This window comes from Girardinichthys multiradiatus, chromosome 13 (assembly GCF_021462225.1).
Source record: "Girardinichthys multiradiatus isolate DD_20200921_A chromosome 13, DD_fGirMul_XY1, whole genome shotgun sequence".
NCBI lineage: Eukaryota > Metazoa > Chordata > Actinopteri > Cyprinodontiformes > Goodeidae > Girardinichthys > Girardinichthys multiradiatus.
Genome location: NC_061806.1, coordinates 22,564,053 through 22,584,279, shown reverse-complemented (window position 1 = coordinate 22,584,279; position 20,227 = coordinate 22,564,053). Strand labels below are relative to the sequence as shown.

The following is a 20,227-nucleotide window of genomic DNA, read 5'->3' as shown; positions in this document are numbered from 1 at the left end:
ATACTTTAGAGATTTGTTTTGCTTGATGTAAACAAACAAGTTATAAAACCTGAGAACAAAATTATAAATCTGGTCTTAGTGGGGTAATTACTAACCTGTGTCAACATTTCATCTAGCTTGGTAACAGGTCGACGTTATTGCATGAGGATTCTGAGGATATCCCTCTGTCTCTATTCTAAACATAGACATTAAGGCTGATGGTCCTTCATCCACAATCAGCAGCTAATTGTGTTAATTTGGGGTTAAATGTGTGTTACCTTTACAACTCTAAATATTGCTCTTTTTTTCTTTTACCTAAAACCTTTCTCTGCAGTGCTTTTATTTTATTGAGAGACATCAAAGCTTTACCTGAGCGTGAAGGTATTAATTTTAGGAGCTCAGGATTTTTTTGTTTGGACAGCTGTCTCATTTTTATATACACCTTAACGTTAACAATAGACATTGTTGCTGGTTTTTAAGCAGCTTCCAGTTCATAGAAAGCCTGTGTTTTTTTTGTATTTTCTTGTTCTTTACCATGTTGACCAATGTCCTTTTGTCAGGAGGTACCAATTTAACTCAAAATCCTTGATTCATCTAATAAACTTGAAATCTTTAATTGTATATAATGGTTATAAAATATTATTTTTTATATTATTCTTTTCTTCTGCCTGATAAGTTGCTCTGTGACGATCAGTTAAACTAAGATGACAGATATTGACGAGGAAGATGATGTTTACATTTCAACATCACTCAGTTGATGACCTTCATGAGTGTTTTGTCATCCTGTGTTGTTTATAGAAAACCCACTTTAAACTCAAATGGTGTTAACAGTGAAAGAAATTATTGTACAGTCATTCTCGCCTAGTAGGCAGTTGTGTATATATTACAGAAAACGCTTGTCATGTCCATGATGTATGTAAACCTCCAGTTGCACCTATATCCGCACCTACATTCTGGTCAGAGGTTTATATGCAGTTATCATGGGCATGGCTGCCACTCAATTTTGGCTTAATGATGCATTTCCTATGTGGAATGATTTATACAACAAACAACTTCAACCTTTTTTAAAACAAAAGTTGCTTCAAAATTTTATTTTGGATTCTCTCTTATACACAAGATGAAATACATGCAAACACTCCGACTATTATTGGGATATTTTTCCACTCATGTAGGCAGAATTGGTTGAGTTGATCTGAATTGTTGGGCTTTTTCACATTTACTTTGGTTTTATAGTCCGTGATTTTTAGTAGGCATAAAGGGATTTGGATAGGCCACTCCAGAAGCTTATTGTAAGCCATCTAAAAACAGTTTTTATGTGTGTTTGGGATCATTATACAATTGAAACATCTTTTTGTCTCCAGGTTTCAAACCATCTTAGCCAAACTGCCACATTCAGATGAAAGGAAATTGTTTAGCATGTTCAGGAACAACCCAGGAACCCCTGAAGTGCAAGCCTATAATTAGTTGGGAGGTGGAGACTCAGTGTCACTATCCAGAGTAAAGCAAGTATTATAACAACATGGACTAAGAGGGTGCTGGCCGAGAAATAAACCACCAACACCTTCAAGCACGACTGAAATTTGTAACTGCCCACATTGTCAAGGCTGAAAAGTTTTATGGTCAGACTGGACAGCGATTGAGCTATTTAGCCAAAATGAGAAGTAATATGTTTGGACTGAATTTATGTAGCACTTTTCTAGTCATACTGACTACTTAAAGTGCTTTATACTATAGCCACAATCACCCAAACGCACTCACCATTGCGCTCATATTCATGCACGATGCACAGATCGGTAGGCAACGAGGGGTTAAGTACCGTGCCCAGGGGCACATCAAAATGTGCACATAGAACCCACAACTGTCTGAGTACAAGACAACAACTCTACCCACTGAGTGATAGTTGCCCGCAGTTGATGCTTTCAATCCCAAGACCACTTTTTCATCTGTCAGTTATGGAAGGGGCAGCATCATAATGTGGGATTGCTTTTCTGCCAGATGTTTTGATACATTGCAAAAAATTGATGGAATAATGGAGATGGAAAACTCCCTACAAATTCTTCAACTTCATCTGAAATCCGTTAGACAGTTTATAGTTGGACATAATTGGGTGTTTCAACAGGACAAAGATCCCGAACACACATCAAAACTGGTTTGGCAATGAATAAAACAGACTAACATTAACTTGTGGAATGGCCCCGACTTTAATCCTGTTGAAAATGTATTGAGCATCTTTAAAACCTGGGTTTATGCCCAGACATTAACCGGTTTAAATAAACTCTACTAATTCCTGCTAAGAGCGGCCAACTTTACAGTCAGAATTATCCCAGAATCTTGTTAATGACTGCAAAAGGTTAGTGTGTCCTCTGCAACTTGTCAGAGGACATTTAACCTATTCAAAGTGACTTTATTTGAGTCTGTATGTCTAAACTACACGTTTGTGTACACGAAACTACACAAAAAAGTCAAACTTGTGCAAATAATATATATTGCCTCAATCCCTAAACGCCCCCATATTAATCATATTCATATTATATGGTGGATGTAAACTTCTGAGCAAACTACTAAATTTATCTCTTTATTACACAGGCTCAGCTTCCGGATATCAAAGTGCACGCATACTTTGCCCCAGTAACACCTCCACCCTCTGTGCACGGAGGTGGCCAGCGTTTATGCCGCTGCTGTATTATCCTCTGACAATGGAGGGCCAGAGGGGGGCACCTCTGTCTACAGGTCCTGCTGCTTTGATCCCAAGGGGTTTTGGGAGGGAGAGACAGGTGGCTAGAGTAGGTGGTGAAGGAGAGAGGAGGGGCTGGACCCACTCACTGCTCCTGATCATAGATCAATACATGGACTTATCTCCACTGATCCCTGATCGGTTAAAACTGCCCCTCCTTTCTCTTCTTGCTCACCAACCAGCACTCCAGCAGCATGGGGGTTCGGAGTGGTTGAAAGAAAGAGATATGAATGGATGGACTTTCTTTATCTCTGTCTTGTTCTCTCCTTCCTCCTCTAAAGACAAAAACAGGTTCACCGCTCCATAATGAACCACGCATCGCAGATATCCCACCTTTTGGTGTAACAGACTGCAGTGGAACATTGGAAACGCAATGCATCATTTTCAAATGAGGAAAAAAAGAAAAAAGATGTTCTCATCTTGGAAAAGTTACACAGTCCGGAGTATCATCTCAACCAATCACGTCACCTTTATGTGACCATCCTGTGATTCTTTCTTCTTCAGCCAATAGACACGCAGCTCTGTGAGAGACGACAGTCGGGATGTGGCTGGAATGCAGATGTTGTGTGAAGTAACGATGCAGCAAGATCGATTCTAAAGTGTGGAATAAACAGGAAGTACAACAAAACAGGACATATTACTTATTTGTGCATCTGAGAAACTTTTGAGAATTTGATTCTGTTTGTACAGAGAATGTTTTACAACAGGAAAAAATATGAGATGCACAGCAACTCACTCAAAACTGGGAAAGGCCAACAAACTGCAACCTTTGTTTTCAGTGCTTATTGTAATTGTCCATACCTGTCTATTCAGAAAGAGACTAATGCTTGTCTTTTTAATGTAAAAAAAAACAAAACACAGTTGCTGTTTAACAAAGAAGGGCCTATGATAAGACCCTGAGGGTAAAAAAGCATTTTGTTGACACCGATTCTGGGGTGAGTGGCCTCTGTTGTGACCTGTGTTGTTCCGTTGGCTTGTAGGCCCTGGTCCAATTCTTTCAGTAAGCTCTGTTAACTATCTCCTACTTGACCACTGAAGCATTTGTTTACATTTCAGATAAGGTTAGCACCAGAGGCTAACCTGTTTACATCAGAAGGTTTCCAGTCCCCATTACTGTTCCGAGTGAGTCTGAATAGTTTATTAGACGTATGCAACTGTGTCATACAGTTGAGGGGACTCTGACGTATTCTGATTTATTGCTGTGTGTTTCTGGACATCAGTCAGGGCTTTGGGTGGTGGAACTGCTTCAAAATGAAAAGGAAATTTCTGTAGGGCTCAAGGATTGGGTATAAGACTGAGCAAAAGGCACCTCATGTTTTTGACAATCACAAATGTATTTATTTTTAAGTCTCTCTAGTATAGTTCTATGTAACTGTCACTTTACCTTTGTTGTAAGATGTTATAAATTGGCTTATATCTTTCCATTTCAGCTGTTTACAATGCTAAGCAGCACATACATATTTATTATGAATAGAATCTATACTTCTGAGGAAATGTATCAGATTAATTTGTTCGATTTATCACAGATTTCCTGTTGTCATTACAGAAGATGCAAAACCTAGCAAAGTTATATGTGATTGCTGGAAAGTCCTAAAATTGCTGGTTTAATTTGCTTAGTATGCCTTAATATCAACAGGATCTCACCTGGGTATGAAATCCAACCACCAAAAATGTTCCAACTAAATAAAGCCAGGTTGTGATTTAATGTTACTCTAGAAACTGGTAAGTGCTGGCTATTGCCAAGTGCTTAAAGGCTTTGGAGAGAGACAGGGCAGTGGGTTGGATCGAAGATTGATAAAAGGAAGATCAAGATTTCGATGGATACATAGCTGGCATGACTGGTTGTTATACTAATGTCCTCTGACAGTTTTAACAGTTTTATGTTTAAGAAAAATAAATAAATACATTAAAAATAAGACAAATGAATAAATAAAGATGACTAATAGTAAATGGTTCTTGTCTCTTTAATGAAATCACGCTTCCTCCACAGTTTTAGCATTTTCTAACGCAAGTATAGAAAAAGAAAATTGTGCATGGAAAATATTTCCTTCCAGAATCTAATCAACTGCCTCGTCTCAAAAAGTTATATCCATTCCTTTATTGCAGGCAAATCATGCATCCATATACCAATTCAATCATCCATCCATGCATTTTATGGTCTTTGTTTGTGCAAGTTTCACCTAAAACCTTACCACTGCTGAAATGTCTGCCATACGTTCATAGTAAAGCTCAGTATTTAGCTTAAAAAGCGCTAAGAACAGCGAAATTTTGAGTTTGGAAAATAAGGGAATTTTCGCAAAACAGTATGTTCTCAGTGAAATTAATCTGCTTCTGAAGGGCTGTTCTGAAGAAAACTGCGGCAGTTCAGCATCTAGGTGTCACCAAAGGGCCATGCTGGTGAGAGAAGACACGCCCACACAAAACAGGATGTTAATTTAAAAAAATAAAATAAAAATCCTCCAATATTTTTTTCCAACAAACGAAATATTTACGTGCAATTTTATTCATTTTTGTCTTACAAATAAAATTTAGTTAATTGTTGGTCAGTGTCATTTTTTTTCCATCAGGCATTGTGTTGGCTAGCTGTCCACTGATCAAGGATTGGTGGTCGCATTCCCTGGTAAACTGCAGTCCCCGGCAACGCGCAACCTCCCAGCAGCGTAAAGCGGGCTCAGTTCACGCAACGATTACTGTAGTTCTGGATTAAAACAGGATCGATTAACGCTGGAGTGGATCTGCTATTTTTATTGCGGAAGTTTGTCGCGACTTCTTCGCTGACCGAATCGCCGGCTAACAGACTTTGGCGCCCGTGGCCATGAAGTAGAAGTGAGGAGCGGAGTGGGGCGATAGGCCGTTAGCAGGCTGAGCTAGCCTACGTAAAGCTATTTGTATGGGTGCTAACTAGCTAGGTGTTATTTTTGTTAGCATAACAGATAGTAAATTAGGCCTTTTTCTGCTGATATACAGAGAAAACGTAGCGTGGTCCAATGCAGCTGTATGTTTAATGAAGTTTCGCTGAGTTGGGGGTATTTTTTGAGGAAAGTCATTCACTAAAAAAACAAAAAACTAACAGCAACTTCAACGTATCAAGTGGAGTTTGGTTTATTAAGGGGATTATGTGTGTGTCAAAGTAAACTGAATTTTTAATCGAACACACATTGATGATCAAACATAAGTTTATAACCATCCGGACTGTACTCTCTCTCTGCTCATTGCCTGGGCTACAGTTCGCATTTCAGTCTCTCTACACCCCGTCCCGAAGACCGTTGTCTTCGATCTTTGGTCCGGCTTCACTAGCTGGCTGCACGGCACTGGGTGCCCAATGGAGGATCATGACAACATGGAGTATTTTTACCAGCAGGTACTGCAGAAGGACGTTACACGCAGACTGCAGGTCGGCCAGGACATTATTGACTACCTGAACGACCCACATCGCTCCTCGGACGTGGAGCAGGACAAGCCTCGGCTCGATAAGACCATAGACGAATTGACGGGATGGATCAACTCCAGCAATTTCAAGGTAAGGGATAATGCCCAGTCATCGAGTGAATGTGGCTGGGTGCTAGACGAGCATCTTCTGTGTCTCTTCATCAATTATTTCCCTCTAGTTTACCTTTCGAGCCGAAAAAGAGGCGTTCTGTAAATGCCTTGTTATACAAAGAGGCTGGTCTCACCAAAACTAAAACATACATGACAAATTAAGCAAGTTTCTGTCCGCTTAGTAGCGCGAAAATGAACGTCTTATTCAGCCGATCCAGATTCTTTTCACACTACAAACGTGTAGAAAACAATAAAGGTTTATAGGGACTTTAATGTGCAGTGTCTCCCAGGAATTAACAAGAAGCAGAGAGCTTTGTGGCAGTTCAGCAGCTTAATCCTGCCATATTAGAGGCAGACATTTTTAAATTTCCCACTGACTGGGTACTTTTCTGGGCATTCCTGTGGTTTTTTTGGGTTCTCTGTTATTGTTTTAGTTGATCCTGTGGGTGTCTGCCAATGGGACTCTGTCAGGACTGTGGACTACACAGTCATTACAGATGAGATGGGGGAGGGGTTAAGAGACTCATTGTTATGACCTTTAATTTTTGGAACCCTAAAAACCCTTTTTCTGTAACTGTTTTTATTTATTTATGTTGGGTTTTTTTTTTTAGCAGTTTTCTCTTTTTCCTGTGTGTGATGTAGACCTGGCTACATTCTTTATAGTACTTTCATGGCAGAAATGACAGAAAAGGGATATTTTTGCACATTCATGTGCAAACTAGTCAAAACGGTCTAAAGCTTCTATTATAGCTAGACAGAAATTTGACCCTCAAGTTGCACCTAGGGGTAATAGACATGCTAATATGTATTACTCAACAAGATGTAAACACAGGGATGGTGTATTCAGCATAACAAAGCCTCCTTAAAGGCACATTTCATCTGACAGCAGTCCTCAGCTTGCAGCAAGTGGTCACCACTGTTCAGGTTCTGGACTTAATAGTAGGAAATGGAGACAGTGAGTAAACAGTGCATCTCTATGCTTATACTGAATTGCTATCAGTGTCCATCAGTTTTATGATACATATAATTACATTTCTGTATGTCAATAAAATTTCAGATTGGTCAATAAAAGGCAAGTGAAATTCATTTATGAGCATTTTTAAAAGCAGTAGGTATTAGCCAAGGTCTTGTAAAACAATAAAAGTAAAACAGCAGCACCATAATATTAAAAGAAATGGATAAAAAGCAAGTTTGTCTGTAATGATTAACTAAAACACTGAAGACAATAATTGATTTGATGCATGGTAGTCATCTTTAAAATTTGATTCCTAATATGGTGCCTTGTGATGTTTCGGCATTATGAGCTGCGTCCAGTTTACAAGCAGGCGTTTTCTTTTGTTCCGATTGTTGTATATTAATGACATATGCGCTAATCAGGATCAGTGACATAACCCCCCAAAATGTCTTCATGCAACAGGCATTTATCTTTGCTGTTGCTGTTGAACAAAACAGCTGGAAGAGTTGCAAGACACTGAGTCAGCAAGGTGATAGTGAATTAGAGGAGAGTTGGAAAAAAAGCTGATATGGGGGGGATGAGCAGAGAAAGTGTTTAATGGAGAGAAGTCTTACATCGTCAGAAATTAAATGAAAAGTGCAACTCATGGCCCACAGATATGTTTGAATGTCCAAAAGGAAGACTTTCACTCTGAAGTACCTGGAAGGTATTAAAGCGCTGGAGGATGTTTCTTGGATTAGTGTTCTTTTTATTTGTATGCTTTTCTCTGCCTCCTCCAGATTTACTTTTACAAACACCGACCTCAGCATTGTAGTGGCCATATCGGGAAAATGCAAACAGGAAGCATTAACAATGCACGATGCCGCATTATGCTGAGTTCAAGTTGAGATGACTGAACCCTTCTGGCGTTGATCAGGGGCATATTCAGTTAAAAGACAGTTAAGCCCGGATGCTGAGAGTTGTGTGTTTTGACCTAATTGGTCACGCCTTCCTTGTCAGAACCCCAAAAACGTAGCATCACCAGTCTTGGAGAACATTTACTGTTTAATAGGAAAAATGTGAAATCAAAACAGCTGAATATTTTAATAGGAAAAACATTAGTTAAAAATGCTTAGCAATGTTTTTCATTGTTTTCATAGTAAACCTGGAAATCTCATGAAGAGATAATATCTTAGAACAAAGATTAATGTTTTCCTTTCAAAAAACATTAAAAAGTTGGCCTTAGCCCGCTGCTCGGCAAGCCTAACTCTTCCTGCAGGTGCTTGATAGAAAAAAACCTTCCAGCGAAGATAATTGAATGCGGCTTTATGGGAAGCAGCTGCAGGAACTGTTGTGGCACAGTCATTATGGGCTATTGGTCTCTGGTTGGTGGGTTCACACAATGGTTCCAATCTGTTTTTTATATTTAAGTTCTATGGCTGGGATTGGTGATTAGAAGTAAAGCTACAAATGCTTATTGCATCTGGACTGAATCTCTGAGACAGAAATGAGTTATGTAGTGTTTTCTCTCGCTTCGGAACAACTGCCTTAGTGAACAAGCGTCCATCATTTGCAGTTTTGTCCACAGGGGAGGATTCTGTAATAATTAAATTTAGCGAGAGCAAGTTTGGAGGCTGGAATGGGTGGATGCTCTGCAGTTTTCCACTAACAGTGGAATATTTCTTCGGCTTCAGCAAGAATTTAAGACCTAACAGCCGCTGTTTTAATTGCGCATCTTTAAACTTTTTATTATTTGTTATTCATCCAACAACTCATTTTAAGCTTCTACTAAAATCCAGAGTACACCCTTTACATGGTATGCGACTAAGCTTGTTAAGCCACCAACCTGAGCCTTTACAAAGACCCATTCATATACAGCTGATTATTTACAGTGTTTTAATGTCTGACATTCCTCAGGCACCATGGCTGGGAGTCTGGAAGGTAGCGGTGTTGACTAGCCTGTTACCATTGTTCAGAGGTTTTATTTTTGGGGATAGTACATTTTTTGCCCTCTCACTTTACCTTTCACATGTACTTGTAAACCTTTTCACCTTATGCCAGGTTACAGCAGCAAACATCATGTATTTTGTTTTTTAGGATTTTATATGTTGTCTTTCATAATTGCCCTGTTTTGAAATCCACCCATCAGCTCTGACCAGCTTTTCTGTTGCTGCTGAACAAAAGCAACCCCAAACCATTATGCTGCCACCACCATGTTTTACTAAGGAGATGATGCATTTACAGTGTTTGTTTAGCTCCTTCCATTTCTTCTCTTCTGTCATCTCCTCTGTTTCTCTATGTGAAGATGATACCAGATGGTTGTGGGTGCTTGTTGGGTGGAGGAGGGGCAGGAGAAGCCTGAGGGATGTTTCTATTATGAGTCGTGATTCTTTTCCCCCTCTTCCTCATTTCCCCCCTGAATAAAGTCGGTATACAGCGTTCTTCAGTTTGACCCAAGGCTTGCCTTTCCTCCCCAGGTGATTCTTGTTTTCTGCTGTTTTTCGTCCCTCTTGCCTGTCCCCCCCCCCCCCCCCCCCCCCCACCTGGCTTCAGTCTTCCTTTGACTAAAATAGGGAAAAACTGCATCCAGCTCTGATCTTATTGCTGGACCAAGTCTGGCAAATAATCTTTAAATGGATTCTCTTTTTGGCCGTTGCAGTTTTACCGGAGCGCTGCCAACAAAAGCATTCCAGGAGCACAGCTCAGCATATGGATGTGATCTTAATTAGAGGAAAAGTGGGAAAATTCTACATCCAGACATAAATATGTATCTGCCCACTGAATATTAACTTTGTCACAAGCTAATTTTGATGCTGCAAGCATTTTAAGGGGATCATTTTGATACACAGCCAGCCGTGTCATTTTAACTGAATTCTTAACTTGAAGAAAGTTGTCGGCTGTGATAAAGGTAAGGTAAGTTTATTTATATAGCGCTTTTCAGTAACGAGACACTCAAAGCGCTGTACATACAATTATAATACAATCACAAAGAAAATAAACACAGATACAGACAAAAAAAAACAGATCAAATGATACTACAATCCTTCTAAGAAATTTAAAAATCTATGAATCCTTCCGAGAAATCTAATAGTCTCATCATTCCACTGAATTCTAACTAGGAAAGCTGAGTCACTGGTACAAAACAGCTTTAATCCACATTTTCAGGTTCTAATGATATATTGCTTTTACTGGTACTGAAGTTGAACTAAGTAATAACAGTCCATTGTAGTCTAATTGAGAAAGCTGGGTCATTGGTGAAAGAGCAGCTAAAGTCCAAATTACTAATAATAATTGGCTTTTGCTGGTAATCCTTCTGAGAAATCTGAAAATCTATGAAAAGTAATGAAATCACACATTTAGGTAAAGTAAGATAGGAGGGGAAAAAAATCATATTTCAGACTCTATTCTTAGCAGAATAGAGTCTGAAATAGTACAAAATAACCTCAGCAGGGGTGAGCAACACACACATAAGTAAAGATTCAGCAAGGGTACGGTGGGATCTTGAGGCTGCGAATATATAAGTCTGAGTGTGTTTGCAAGAATTAGACTGTCAACACTGATAGAAGCACCATCGTCCTTGAGAAGAGAAGTGGAAGTTTTATCAATCGGCTGCATAGTCCTATCAGCACACAGCTGGTAGGGGAGTGCTGGGGAAGAGCGTCGTGTTTATATAACATCCAGGAGATATTTCGTCGAAATCCAGTTAACAGAAGTTCCCAAGGCCACATTGGGGAGCCAGATTTAGAAAAACAATAAATGTTGTGGTTCAGGCAGTTGTGAATTTCCAACCACCTTAACTTTTTGGTTAGCTGTACCTACGAGTGCATTCGATGAACTGATGTGGGTCTAAAGGCTGATGGATGGAGACTGGGCCTTATCCTCATCTTCTAAACTGTGACTATTATATACATGTTTTTCTAACAATACAATACGCTTTGGCCGAGATGTTTTTTTGTGCAAATAACAGTTTGTGGCTTTGTTAGTCTCTTAGCATACCAGTTACTGTCTATTGTGATGCTGTTGCTTTAAAATGTGAGACAAATGTTATATCTACTGCCTTTAGTTTATCCATGTTACAAAGTTTGTGGACGAGCCAATAGCAACATGGAATAAAAATGGGTGTTGTTTGTAAATGGTGATTATTTCCAGCCAGATTGAGTAACACCTGACGATTCACAGGCTGGAATTGGCCAGTGTACGCATGCACAGTAAATCACATGTAGATCTTGCTCTAGGATTATCCATCCATCCAAATCCATGCTAGTTTCTGATCTTTGAGGCCTTCATGTTTGGAAACTCAATCAGGTGTTTGAATCAGGGTCAGGATTTTTTTTTTTTTCCCAATATGTAAATTGTCTGAGCCAGCAAGCCTTCAAGGCACAACCTGTTCTTTAAATCTATTCTTTGTAGTAGAAAATAATTGGTTCATGTAAAATGAGCCGTTATAACTATTGTTTTTTTTTCACTCTGTGCTTTGTAGGTGGCTTTGTTAGGGATAGACATCTGCGGAGCTTTTGTGGATCGCATAGGAGAGCGCTTCAAAGGATACCTTGGCACAGGTAAGATTTCCAAGTTTTGTTTTGGTATCAGCCCAGTTTAGCATTAAGCAATTCTAAAAAAAATTTGATTTCTTCTTGAATCCATGGGTTAGCTGGATTCACATAGATTACTGGGCAGGCTTTGTTCTGTTTTCAGAGCCCAAAACAAGTGAAAACAAGTTTTGTGGCAGCTTCGTTGCACATGTACCAACAAACCAGTTTGAACCCATTTTTAGCTTAAACAAACTTCACATTTAGTTTTGTGAAAGTGATTATAAGGACCTCTTTCTTTTCAGTTCCTGTGGCTGAAACTCTTTATCCACTGGCATAAAGAGTTTGTCGAGCATACATTTGCCTATTTGTTTTTTTTTTTTAAATACCAAAGCCTTGTTCGTGCTCGCTGACAAAATCAAACTTGTGCTCAGTTTGGTTTTTCTTGGCCTATATGTGTGCATGTCTATTTATTTTGTCTCTCGCTTCCACTTTGTGCTTCCCCTAAGACGCTCCAGCAGCACTGCTGTGAAGCCTGGCACCACCCACTTTTCTATCCCACATCCCTTATACTTCTCTATACATAGACCCTGCTGTAGGTCACCCTATTACACCCCATAACCACACCTTGTGTTAATGACCTTAGAGGCTGAGTCCTGTATCAGATTTCACACGCATTGTGTGTGTGTGTGTGTGTGTGTGTGTTCTGGCAGTGCCAGCCCGTTTGTGTGTGTGCTTGTCACCTGCTGTCATTGCAAAGCCAGGCTGAATCTTGTCACCAGCAAACATGCTGAACCCTGCAGTGTCACTCCAGGATTACTGGACTCATCAGCACACTGTGTAGTTGACTACCAACCATATTTTCTATCCAGTCATTGTCAAGGACATTTCTGAGCTACGCTGCATTTATCACAAAACTCTTGTGTTTCAGATTGATTCTAAAATCATCATTTTTTTTTTTAAAGCTGCTTATGGAATATCCCTTTCTCAGTCTGACTTCATCTTTCCCCTGCAACGCTCCCTCTTCATCTCCCTGCATCCACCCACAAGCACACAAGGAGGCGGAAGATGAGATCATTCAGACTGAGTGGTTGTATTGATTTACGGGGCTGACATATTGCACAGCGCTCCTAAATTTACAGCGTATGTGTGTACATGCACTCTGACAAAGTGCTGTGTGCCGTCCGGCCAAGTTACTCCCTCGTGTCTTAGGTGGAAACCTGGGTGAAACATGCAGACCTTGTTTGCCTGCACTGTGATTTAATTATGCTTTCTTGTGTGCAGATTGACAGATAAGACATGTGGTGATTGGCCAGCATTCTTGTCTTTTATCAGTGAGATTGTTCTGTTGAAGTATGGTCTGTGTACATTTTCATTTTTACTACACTTAGGGACGTGTCCAACAATGCCCCCCTCTGTCATGTTTAATGTTTGAGGGTATTGTCCTTGTTGCTGAGGCAACCAGCTGTTGTGGTGGAAAAACTTCCACACTATTAAAGGACAGATTACATCACTCCATCACTCCCTCTGCTGATGTCTCAGACAGGGAATGTGGATAGGAGAGTGTGTGTGTGTGCATGCATGAGCCACTGTGTATATTGATGTTTTATCTAATTGAGGAATGTTTGTTTGAGGTCATTTTTGGGTTGCAGCAAAGCAAGTAAAAGTAGCAAAACCAAAGTTAAACAGTTTTATATTCTATATTTGTTTTCTGATTTAAATTTGGAATATCCTGTGTTTAAATTTGGGACATCTAAGAAAAAGCTTACGGGTTTTGTTTCTGATGAGCTATAGCATAGAGATGCACTGCTTCCTATTTTATGGGCTATTTCCAGTCTTTTGAATGGTTTTGATACCAGTTTTAAGCAGCTTTCAATTTCTTTTTAGGATTTTTCATAAACAGCTTTCAAAGCATCTTTTTGTAGTCTTTCTGCCATTAGAGGTCAGTTATTAAGTGATGTAGGAACACATGTGACGTCACATCGTGTGTGTATGTGTGTGAAGACAGGAAGTCTCTGTGAAGCAGAGTTTTATTATTACTTAAAAAAACAAATTAATCACAGAGTTAATTCTTGAAACTGCCATTAGCATCTTGTATTAACGGTAAGCGCAGTTAGCAAGATCAGATTGGGTGTGTCTTTCTTGGAGAATGTATACTCTTACCTTAACTCTTGAGATTTGACTCAGCACAGTATATTATTTATTTATGGTAGCATTTATTGATAATGGTGTTTAAATGACACATTGTATGGTTAAAGATTATTAGATTTTGTTAGCAACCATCAAGTATTGCTTTTACTCTCCTATGCTTGTTCAAATGATATTTTAGATTTGAAATTTACAATCTTAACTCTATTTTTAACTGTGAATTTAAAGACTCCTGTCTCTTTAGTCTTCATTATCTCGTTGTGTTGCATAGAGCTTGCTGACATGTGAGCGTTTGATGACCTTGGTGTTATTTCTCCACAGCCTGTCAGAGCCTCATGTTTATAGTGGTATTGTTAAAGTTGTTGAGTTTCTTACCCTATCAAAACCTACAGACTGTACTAAATTCAATCGTTTATCTTTGTTTATTATTGTCATTTAAAATCAATCCACTTGGGGGCAGTCTTTATTGCCTTTGTTACGTTCAGCATCATTTGTGGTGTAATTTCCTTACATTTAACAGACAAACACACACACGGAGCAGATTTAGCCACATTTTGTCTCTCATCAGCGCCCCCTCCCTCTTGTGTTTTGCTCTGTTTGTAGTCTTGCCAGCTCTGGTGGACCGGCTGGGTGACGGGAAGGATCAGGTCAGGGAGAACAGCCAAGCTCTCATCCTTCGCCTCATGGAGCAGACCACGTCACCCATGGTGAGACACATGCTGACATGAGCAGATAAGTCCTCCTGTAACTCATGGTGAGGGGATACTGCCTGCCGGTTCAAATCAAATCAAAAGCAATATATAAAAGATCTAGGTTACCTTGGAGGAAACTTCACATCCATATTTTATACCCTCAACACCAGAGTCTCTTTGTTGTGGCTCCCTCTTCTGGATATCAAGACATTTACAGCTGCCACATCCTCATTATCTTTTATGTTGTTTACACCAACGAGACGCACACAAACATTTTTGCAGGTTTTTATCTTCCACGTGCTTCACCGTCTGCTTAGCAAAATTTTATCAGCCAGACATTTTACATCCCGTTCCTACTAACGTCCTTTCTCCCTCTCCTTCCTCACGCCCTTTATCCTCATCATCAAGAATGTGTGGGAAAGGCTGACTCCTGGTTTTAAACACAAGAACTTCCGCAGTCGAGAAGGAATCTGCCTCTGTCTCAGCGCCACACTCAGCACGTGAGTCACTACTTCTTTTTAACACGGTCAAGGTGACATTGAAAGGATAGGCTTGTAAAACGTGTGGCAAATTTCTAAATCAGTTTATCTTTTGCGTTCTCGATCATATGCACGTTCCTACATGTAATGAGTGTATGTTCTGCAAAGTTGGAGAAATGTGCTAAACTTACTCAAGAAGGAACAACCAATGCTGGTTCTACAACCTTTCTTGACCCACTTTGTTCAAGAAACACACAAGTTCTCTGTTTCCACCATTAATCCTCTTAACTGTTTCCGACTCTGCGGAGGTAGCCCATGTGAAGCAAACCACTCGGATGCTCCGGTTACACGGTGTTACAGTTTCAGACACAAATGCATGTTTTTCTGAATTAGTTTGATCTCACTTCCCCACATAATTCTAAGACAGTTTGTGCTCACGTTAGACCCTGGACCACCAACGATTGCGAGACCAAGCTCAACATGTCATCGCACAAATGTATTTACAGGCGTAATGTTACATGTGCTTCTATTTGTTGGACAGCGGTAGCTTCGACTTTAGGTTTGCACAGACAACAAACTAATCTATTTGAATTGTTTTGCTGATTGTGGCACCTTTTCACTAACAGAACGTGACACTGATGTGCTGAAGTCTTAAACTGCTACCTGATAGCAATGCTGCAGATGTTAAAAAGACAAACGATAATATAAGTGATGGCATTTACATGGTTTCTGTCCTACCTTGTCTTCTTTGTTTGTGCTCACAAACCTGGCCATTAAAGTTGATTCTGCCTCTCTCAGGTATGGAGCCCAGCCACTCAGCCTCAGTAAATTAGTTCCACATCTTTGCTCTCTGACTGGAGATCAGAACCCACAGGTAAGATGAGCAACATCTTATTTTTAGCATGACTGTAAGGTTGTTTGAATTATGCCTTTTATTTCCCTTATTTATGCAGTAGGGTTGGGCGGTATCCAAATTCTGATACCTTCATACCGTCTCCACATTTTACCTCGGTAAACGGCATTACCGTGACTAATTAAAAATTATGACTTAAGGCTGAGACGGCATCACCAAACTGTTGACTTGTGCCTACTTGTTCAGAAATTAAATACCAAACGCTAATAATGAAACAATAACAACATAATGTGCACAATATTAACGTTTATTAGAAACTGCTTAAAAAGTACAAATATAACAGTCAAAAAAATTAAATTACCCTGACCACCCAAAATAGTTTTTGCGCAGACAAATCAATTAAATTAAATCACAGCCTGAACAACTTTAAATAACAAAAAGAGCGACCTTTAAAAAAGTGGTAAAAGTAAAAGAAACAAATAATAGCAGTGAGCTGGGTGGCAAGTGTCAACAGGTTTAGTCAAGATTTTTAGCCAGAAAAACCAGCATGTTAACTTTTTCTGGATTTAACAGGGAACGTTGGGGACTTACAACTTTTCCCGCGGTGCTGAAAACCCGTTCCGACGGCGAGCTTGTGGCACAGACGCACAGGTGCTTTCTGGCCACCCGTGACATCAGGGGAAAACGCCGGGCAGCACATTTCCACCACAGAAGTGGGTCTTTGTCTGCTTGGATAACGGGCTCCAAACAGTAGGCTGTTATTTCAGCTCCAACTCGGTCTTCTACGCTGCCGATGGGACCTGCCACTGCATCAGCTTGTTTTTGCAGAAGACTTCCCAGAGTCACCCTTTTTCGTGGGGGTTCGGGTTGCGCCTCTCCCTCTTCCACTCTGATGATGACCACTGGACCCGCTGGTGCTTGGTTCTCTAAGCTCACGATCTCAGCCTGTAATTCTGCCTTGGTCTCAGCCAATGCGCTGGCATCAGTCTCATATCCTCCACGGTAACGAGGGTCGAGGAAAGTGCATTTTCGCATTAATTTGCGCACTGAATCGGATTCATATTTGGCCTCTAGCTTTTTTAGAATTCCAGTTTTGATTGACTTTGTTAGCTGGAGGTCATATTCTGACAAAGCCAACACATTGTCCCTGCATAGCTGGAGTATGGGGAGGATAGAGGAACTGGTCACATAATGTTCTCCTGACAAAATATCAGTGAAGTCACCGACTGGTTTCAGTGCGTCGTGAACAGCTTTGAAGACGTCTGTGTCCTGCCAGGTCAGGGACAGGCTGCTCCTTCTGTCGTCAGACAAGACGTGTCTGATCCCCTGGGCCTGCTCCAGGATGCGCTCCGCCATTGCCAGTTTGGAGCCCCAGCGAGTTGCGCAGTCCTGCTGATGGATGAATGAATGAATTAATAAACAAATGAATTAATAGATGAATAAACAAATGAATTGATAAATAAATAATAAATAAGCCCCTTAATGTATATGATTATATTTTTAGTTTGCCTATGTTATAACAGATTCAGATTTTTAGATACAAATTTCTGCTCACCGTTATGAGGCTATGTTCTGGGAGTCCCAACTCCACTTGCTTCTTGTGGAGTTCACTCTTACGTTGCCAGCTGTGTGAAACGGCCCCGACAATAATACGGCACACTCCGAGGGCGCGCTTGGTTTTTTGCCTATTGTCATGCATTGCATTTGTGACAGCCAGGTTTAGATTATGACCGAAGCAGTTAAGCCACGGCCACTCCAGGGGCCTGATTGCGGCAGAAATGTTGGCAGCGTTGTCAGTGGTTATGGCTGAAAGTTTTTTCTCGTCAAGTTGCCAGTCCTGAAGTGCAACTCTGAGCGCTGCAGCAAGGTTGTCCGCCGTATGACTCTCAGGAAAATACGTTGTTTGGAGGCATTTGGATTCAAGTTTCCACTCAGGTGTAATGGTGTGGACAGTCAGGGACATATATGGAGTCATGTTAACTGATGACCACATGTCAGTTGTTAAAGAATAACTCTCGGCTCTGACAGCAGTACTTGAACCTCGTCTCTAACTTTAATATATAAATGTGGGACGGCTGTTTGTGAGAAATGTTTCCGTCCTGGTAGCTCGTACTGGGCATCTAGGACCTTTACCATGTCCTTAAAGGACTTTTTTTCCACCGTGTGGAAAGAGACAATTTCCTTCGCCAAGTATTTTGTCACTGCATCCGTGCAGGTTTTCCAACGGACACTGTCCCTTTTGTACTTTGTTGTTTTCCCGAAGGCCCCTATTATTGTCGACTGCGTATAAGTGGCGGTGGACTTAGTTGTTGTTGGTTTTGGTCCTGCATCGGTATCAGCGGGAGGTGTTGAAACTGTTGCGCTTATTGAACTCGGGGCCAAATGCATCCTCGCAGCAGTGAGTGGATGGTTAACTCTGAGATGCGTCCTTAGGTTTGACGTGTTTCCGTCCCTTGCAGTCACCTTTTTATCACATAATTTACATATTGCCTCATCAGTATTTACTGGCTCCCCCTTCTCATTTGCTAGGAACCCGAAGTATTGCCAGACTGCAGATGTCGTGTTCTTCTTAGCGACGAGTTCATACGGTGCGCAACTTGCCATCTTTCTCTCTCTCCTCCTCCTCGCTGTCACGTGGTGACGTCACGTTCATAAACATCAAAAGTCTCACTACTGTGGAAGTAAAACTGAAAATTCAACCACATATAAGTGCTGCTGGACATAGATTAATTTTTAGACATTGATTTAATTATCTTATATTTAATCCTTATCTCCTATATGTTTTAATGATGTAATGACGGTATTGAAACTGATACCGTTGCTTTTGAAAGATACCGCAGGTATACCTTATTACCACCCAACACTATTATGCAGACAAAAACATGTAGACACAACATGTAAATGCCCAAATCACTTAGATTAGATGTGAGTCATTTACCATGTGGCTTTTTGAATCGTTTTAATTAAATTTGACCAAAAAAAGGGATTAATAATCTTGGATTTTGTGTCAAATGTATCTAGTTTTAATCAGATGAAGATGAAGATATATTTAAAGGGGGGACCATGTAGTTTCCTGATAGATTACCTAGTTAAATGTAGATGTACTCGAGTTAACCATAAGGCTAAATTCAGGAATTTATGTCTCAGTCCAAACCAGTTTGAATTTGCTAAATAAAATAAAAAAAGATTATTTTATTGAATGTTTGCTGCAATAAAAAATTGAGCTGTATAACTGAATATATAAAGCTGGGTGATAAGGAGAAAGAAAACATGCTGCTTAGATGAAATTTGAATCAAAGGAAAATAATTGTTATTTTATACATCAGGATTATTCCTAGTGAGTCGACTGTTGTATGATTTTATTGTGCTGACTTCGTTGTTTTGGCACCACTGCAGCACCAGACTCTGCTTGAACAGTTTTTGTCCACAGCGATCTTATTGTTGGCAGCCATAAACCGAGTTAGGTGACAAGAATCATTGATGTGACTCAGAGAGTAAAGCCAGAAAGTTGTAATCTGAAACCAGTCACAGACAGTTTCAGAAACTACAAAAATCCGGCACCCATACAGTACTTTCACACCAATCCTTTGGGAGCGGCTTTTACTATGCCAGAGTACGGTTCCTGGAGCGGATCACGCCGGTGTAAGCCTATCCCGTACCCAGAAATGGACCAGAGAACCATACCCTGGCATATGATTATCCTCACTTTCACCCTTAATCCCTGGACCAGACCAGCAGTGTGAATGCGCCCATCATTAACTATTTTTAGTGTTAATACCACATTATACCTGTGCTGTTGTGAAGAGTGCTCTCATGATGTCCCTATAATGACCAGCAATCAATTTCATTTGATTTTTTTGCTGAGAACTGTTATAGTTGGGGTTGCATGTAAAATACTCTCACATCTGAGTGACCTCGAGCTCTGGCTGAAGTGAAGCATATTATGTTGAAACACTTTAGAGCAGCGGCGAGTAATTTGTTTTCCCCAAAGGACCATAGGAGTAACTATGATTGTTGTTGAAGAGCCAGATCATTGCCTGAACGCCATTGTTCCAGGAATATATTTAATAAGTCTAAACACAGTTTTTCAGTTAGCTTCTGGTAACTGTAGTCTTTTATTCCACAGAACAGCTGTCTGTTCCCTACAAACAGAGCTGGTCTAACGTTGGCTTCAGTAAATAAATACTTAAAGAGCAAAACTGCACGATATTAAAGAGTGGGGTTGAGATATTATTGCTACAGATGCTCTTTGTGTGATCTCTTGCACCTTCGGCACCATCTTCTGTGTCAGGTTCCGGCACCTACTGCCACGGACTTCGTCCAGCTGGTTGAGCATTTT

At 40.3% G+C, this 20,227-nt stretch overlaps 2 protein-coding genes across 48 annotated transcripts in view; both read left to right on the top strand.

Moving 5' to 3' along the window:
* fbxl2 (F-box and leucine-rich repeat protein 2) overlaps positions 1-4,663 on the top strand; it is a 33,994-nt gene extending 29,331 nt beyond the window's left edge. Inside the window, exon 14 of the mRNA XM_047384655.1 lies at positions 2,566-4,663. Coding sequence (XP_047240611.1) covers positions 2,566-2,673 — 108 coding nt within the window. The 3' untranslated portion in view covers positions 2,674-4,663. The remainder of the gene's footprint in view (positions 1-2,565) is intronic.
* A 668-nt stretch (positions 4,664-5,331) lies between these two features.
* clasp2 (cytoplasmic linker associated protein 2) overlaps positions 5,332-20,227 on the top strand; it is a 71,996-nt gene continuing 57,100 nt past the window's right edge. For 37 of the 47 annotated variants that reach the window (XM_047384600.1, XM_047384629.1, XM_047384627.1 and 34 more), the window contains exons 1-5: positions 5,332-6,233; positions 11,668-11,746; positions 14,468-14,571; positions 14,965-15,056; positions 15,834-15,909. In XM_047384600.1, the coding sequence (XP_047240556.1) occupies positions 6,036-6,233; positions 11,668-11,746; positions 14,468-14,571; positions 14,965-15,056; positions 15,834-15,909 (549 nt within the window). In that variant the 5' untranslated portion in view covers positions 5,332-6,035. The remainder of the gene's footprint in view (positions 6,234-11,667; positions 11,747-14,467; positions 14,572-14,964; positions 15,057-15,833; positions 15,910-20,227) is intronic. The other 10 variants (XM_047384649.1, XM_047384633.1, XM_047384646.1 and 7 more) reach the window with 1 other exon arrangement.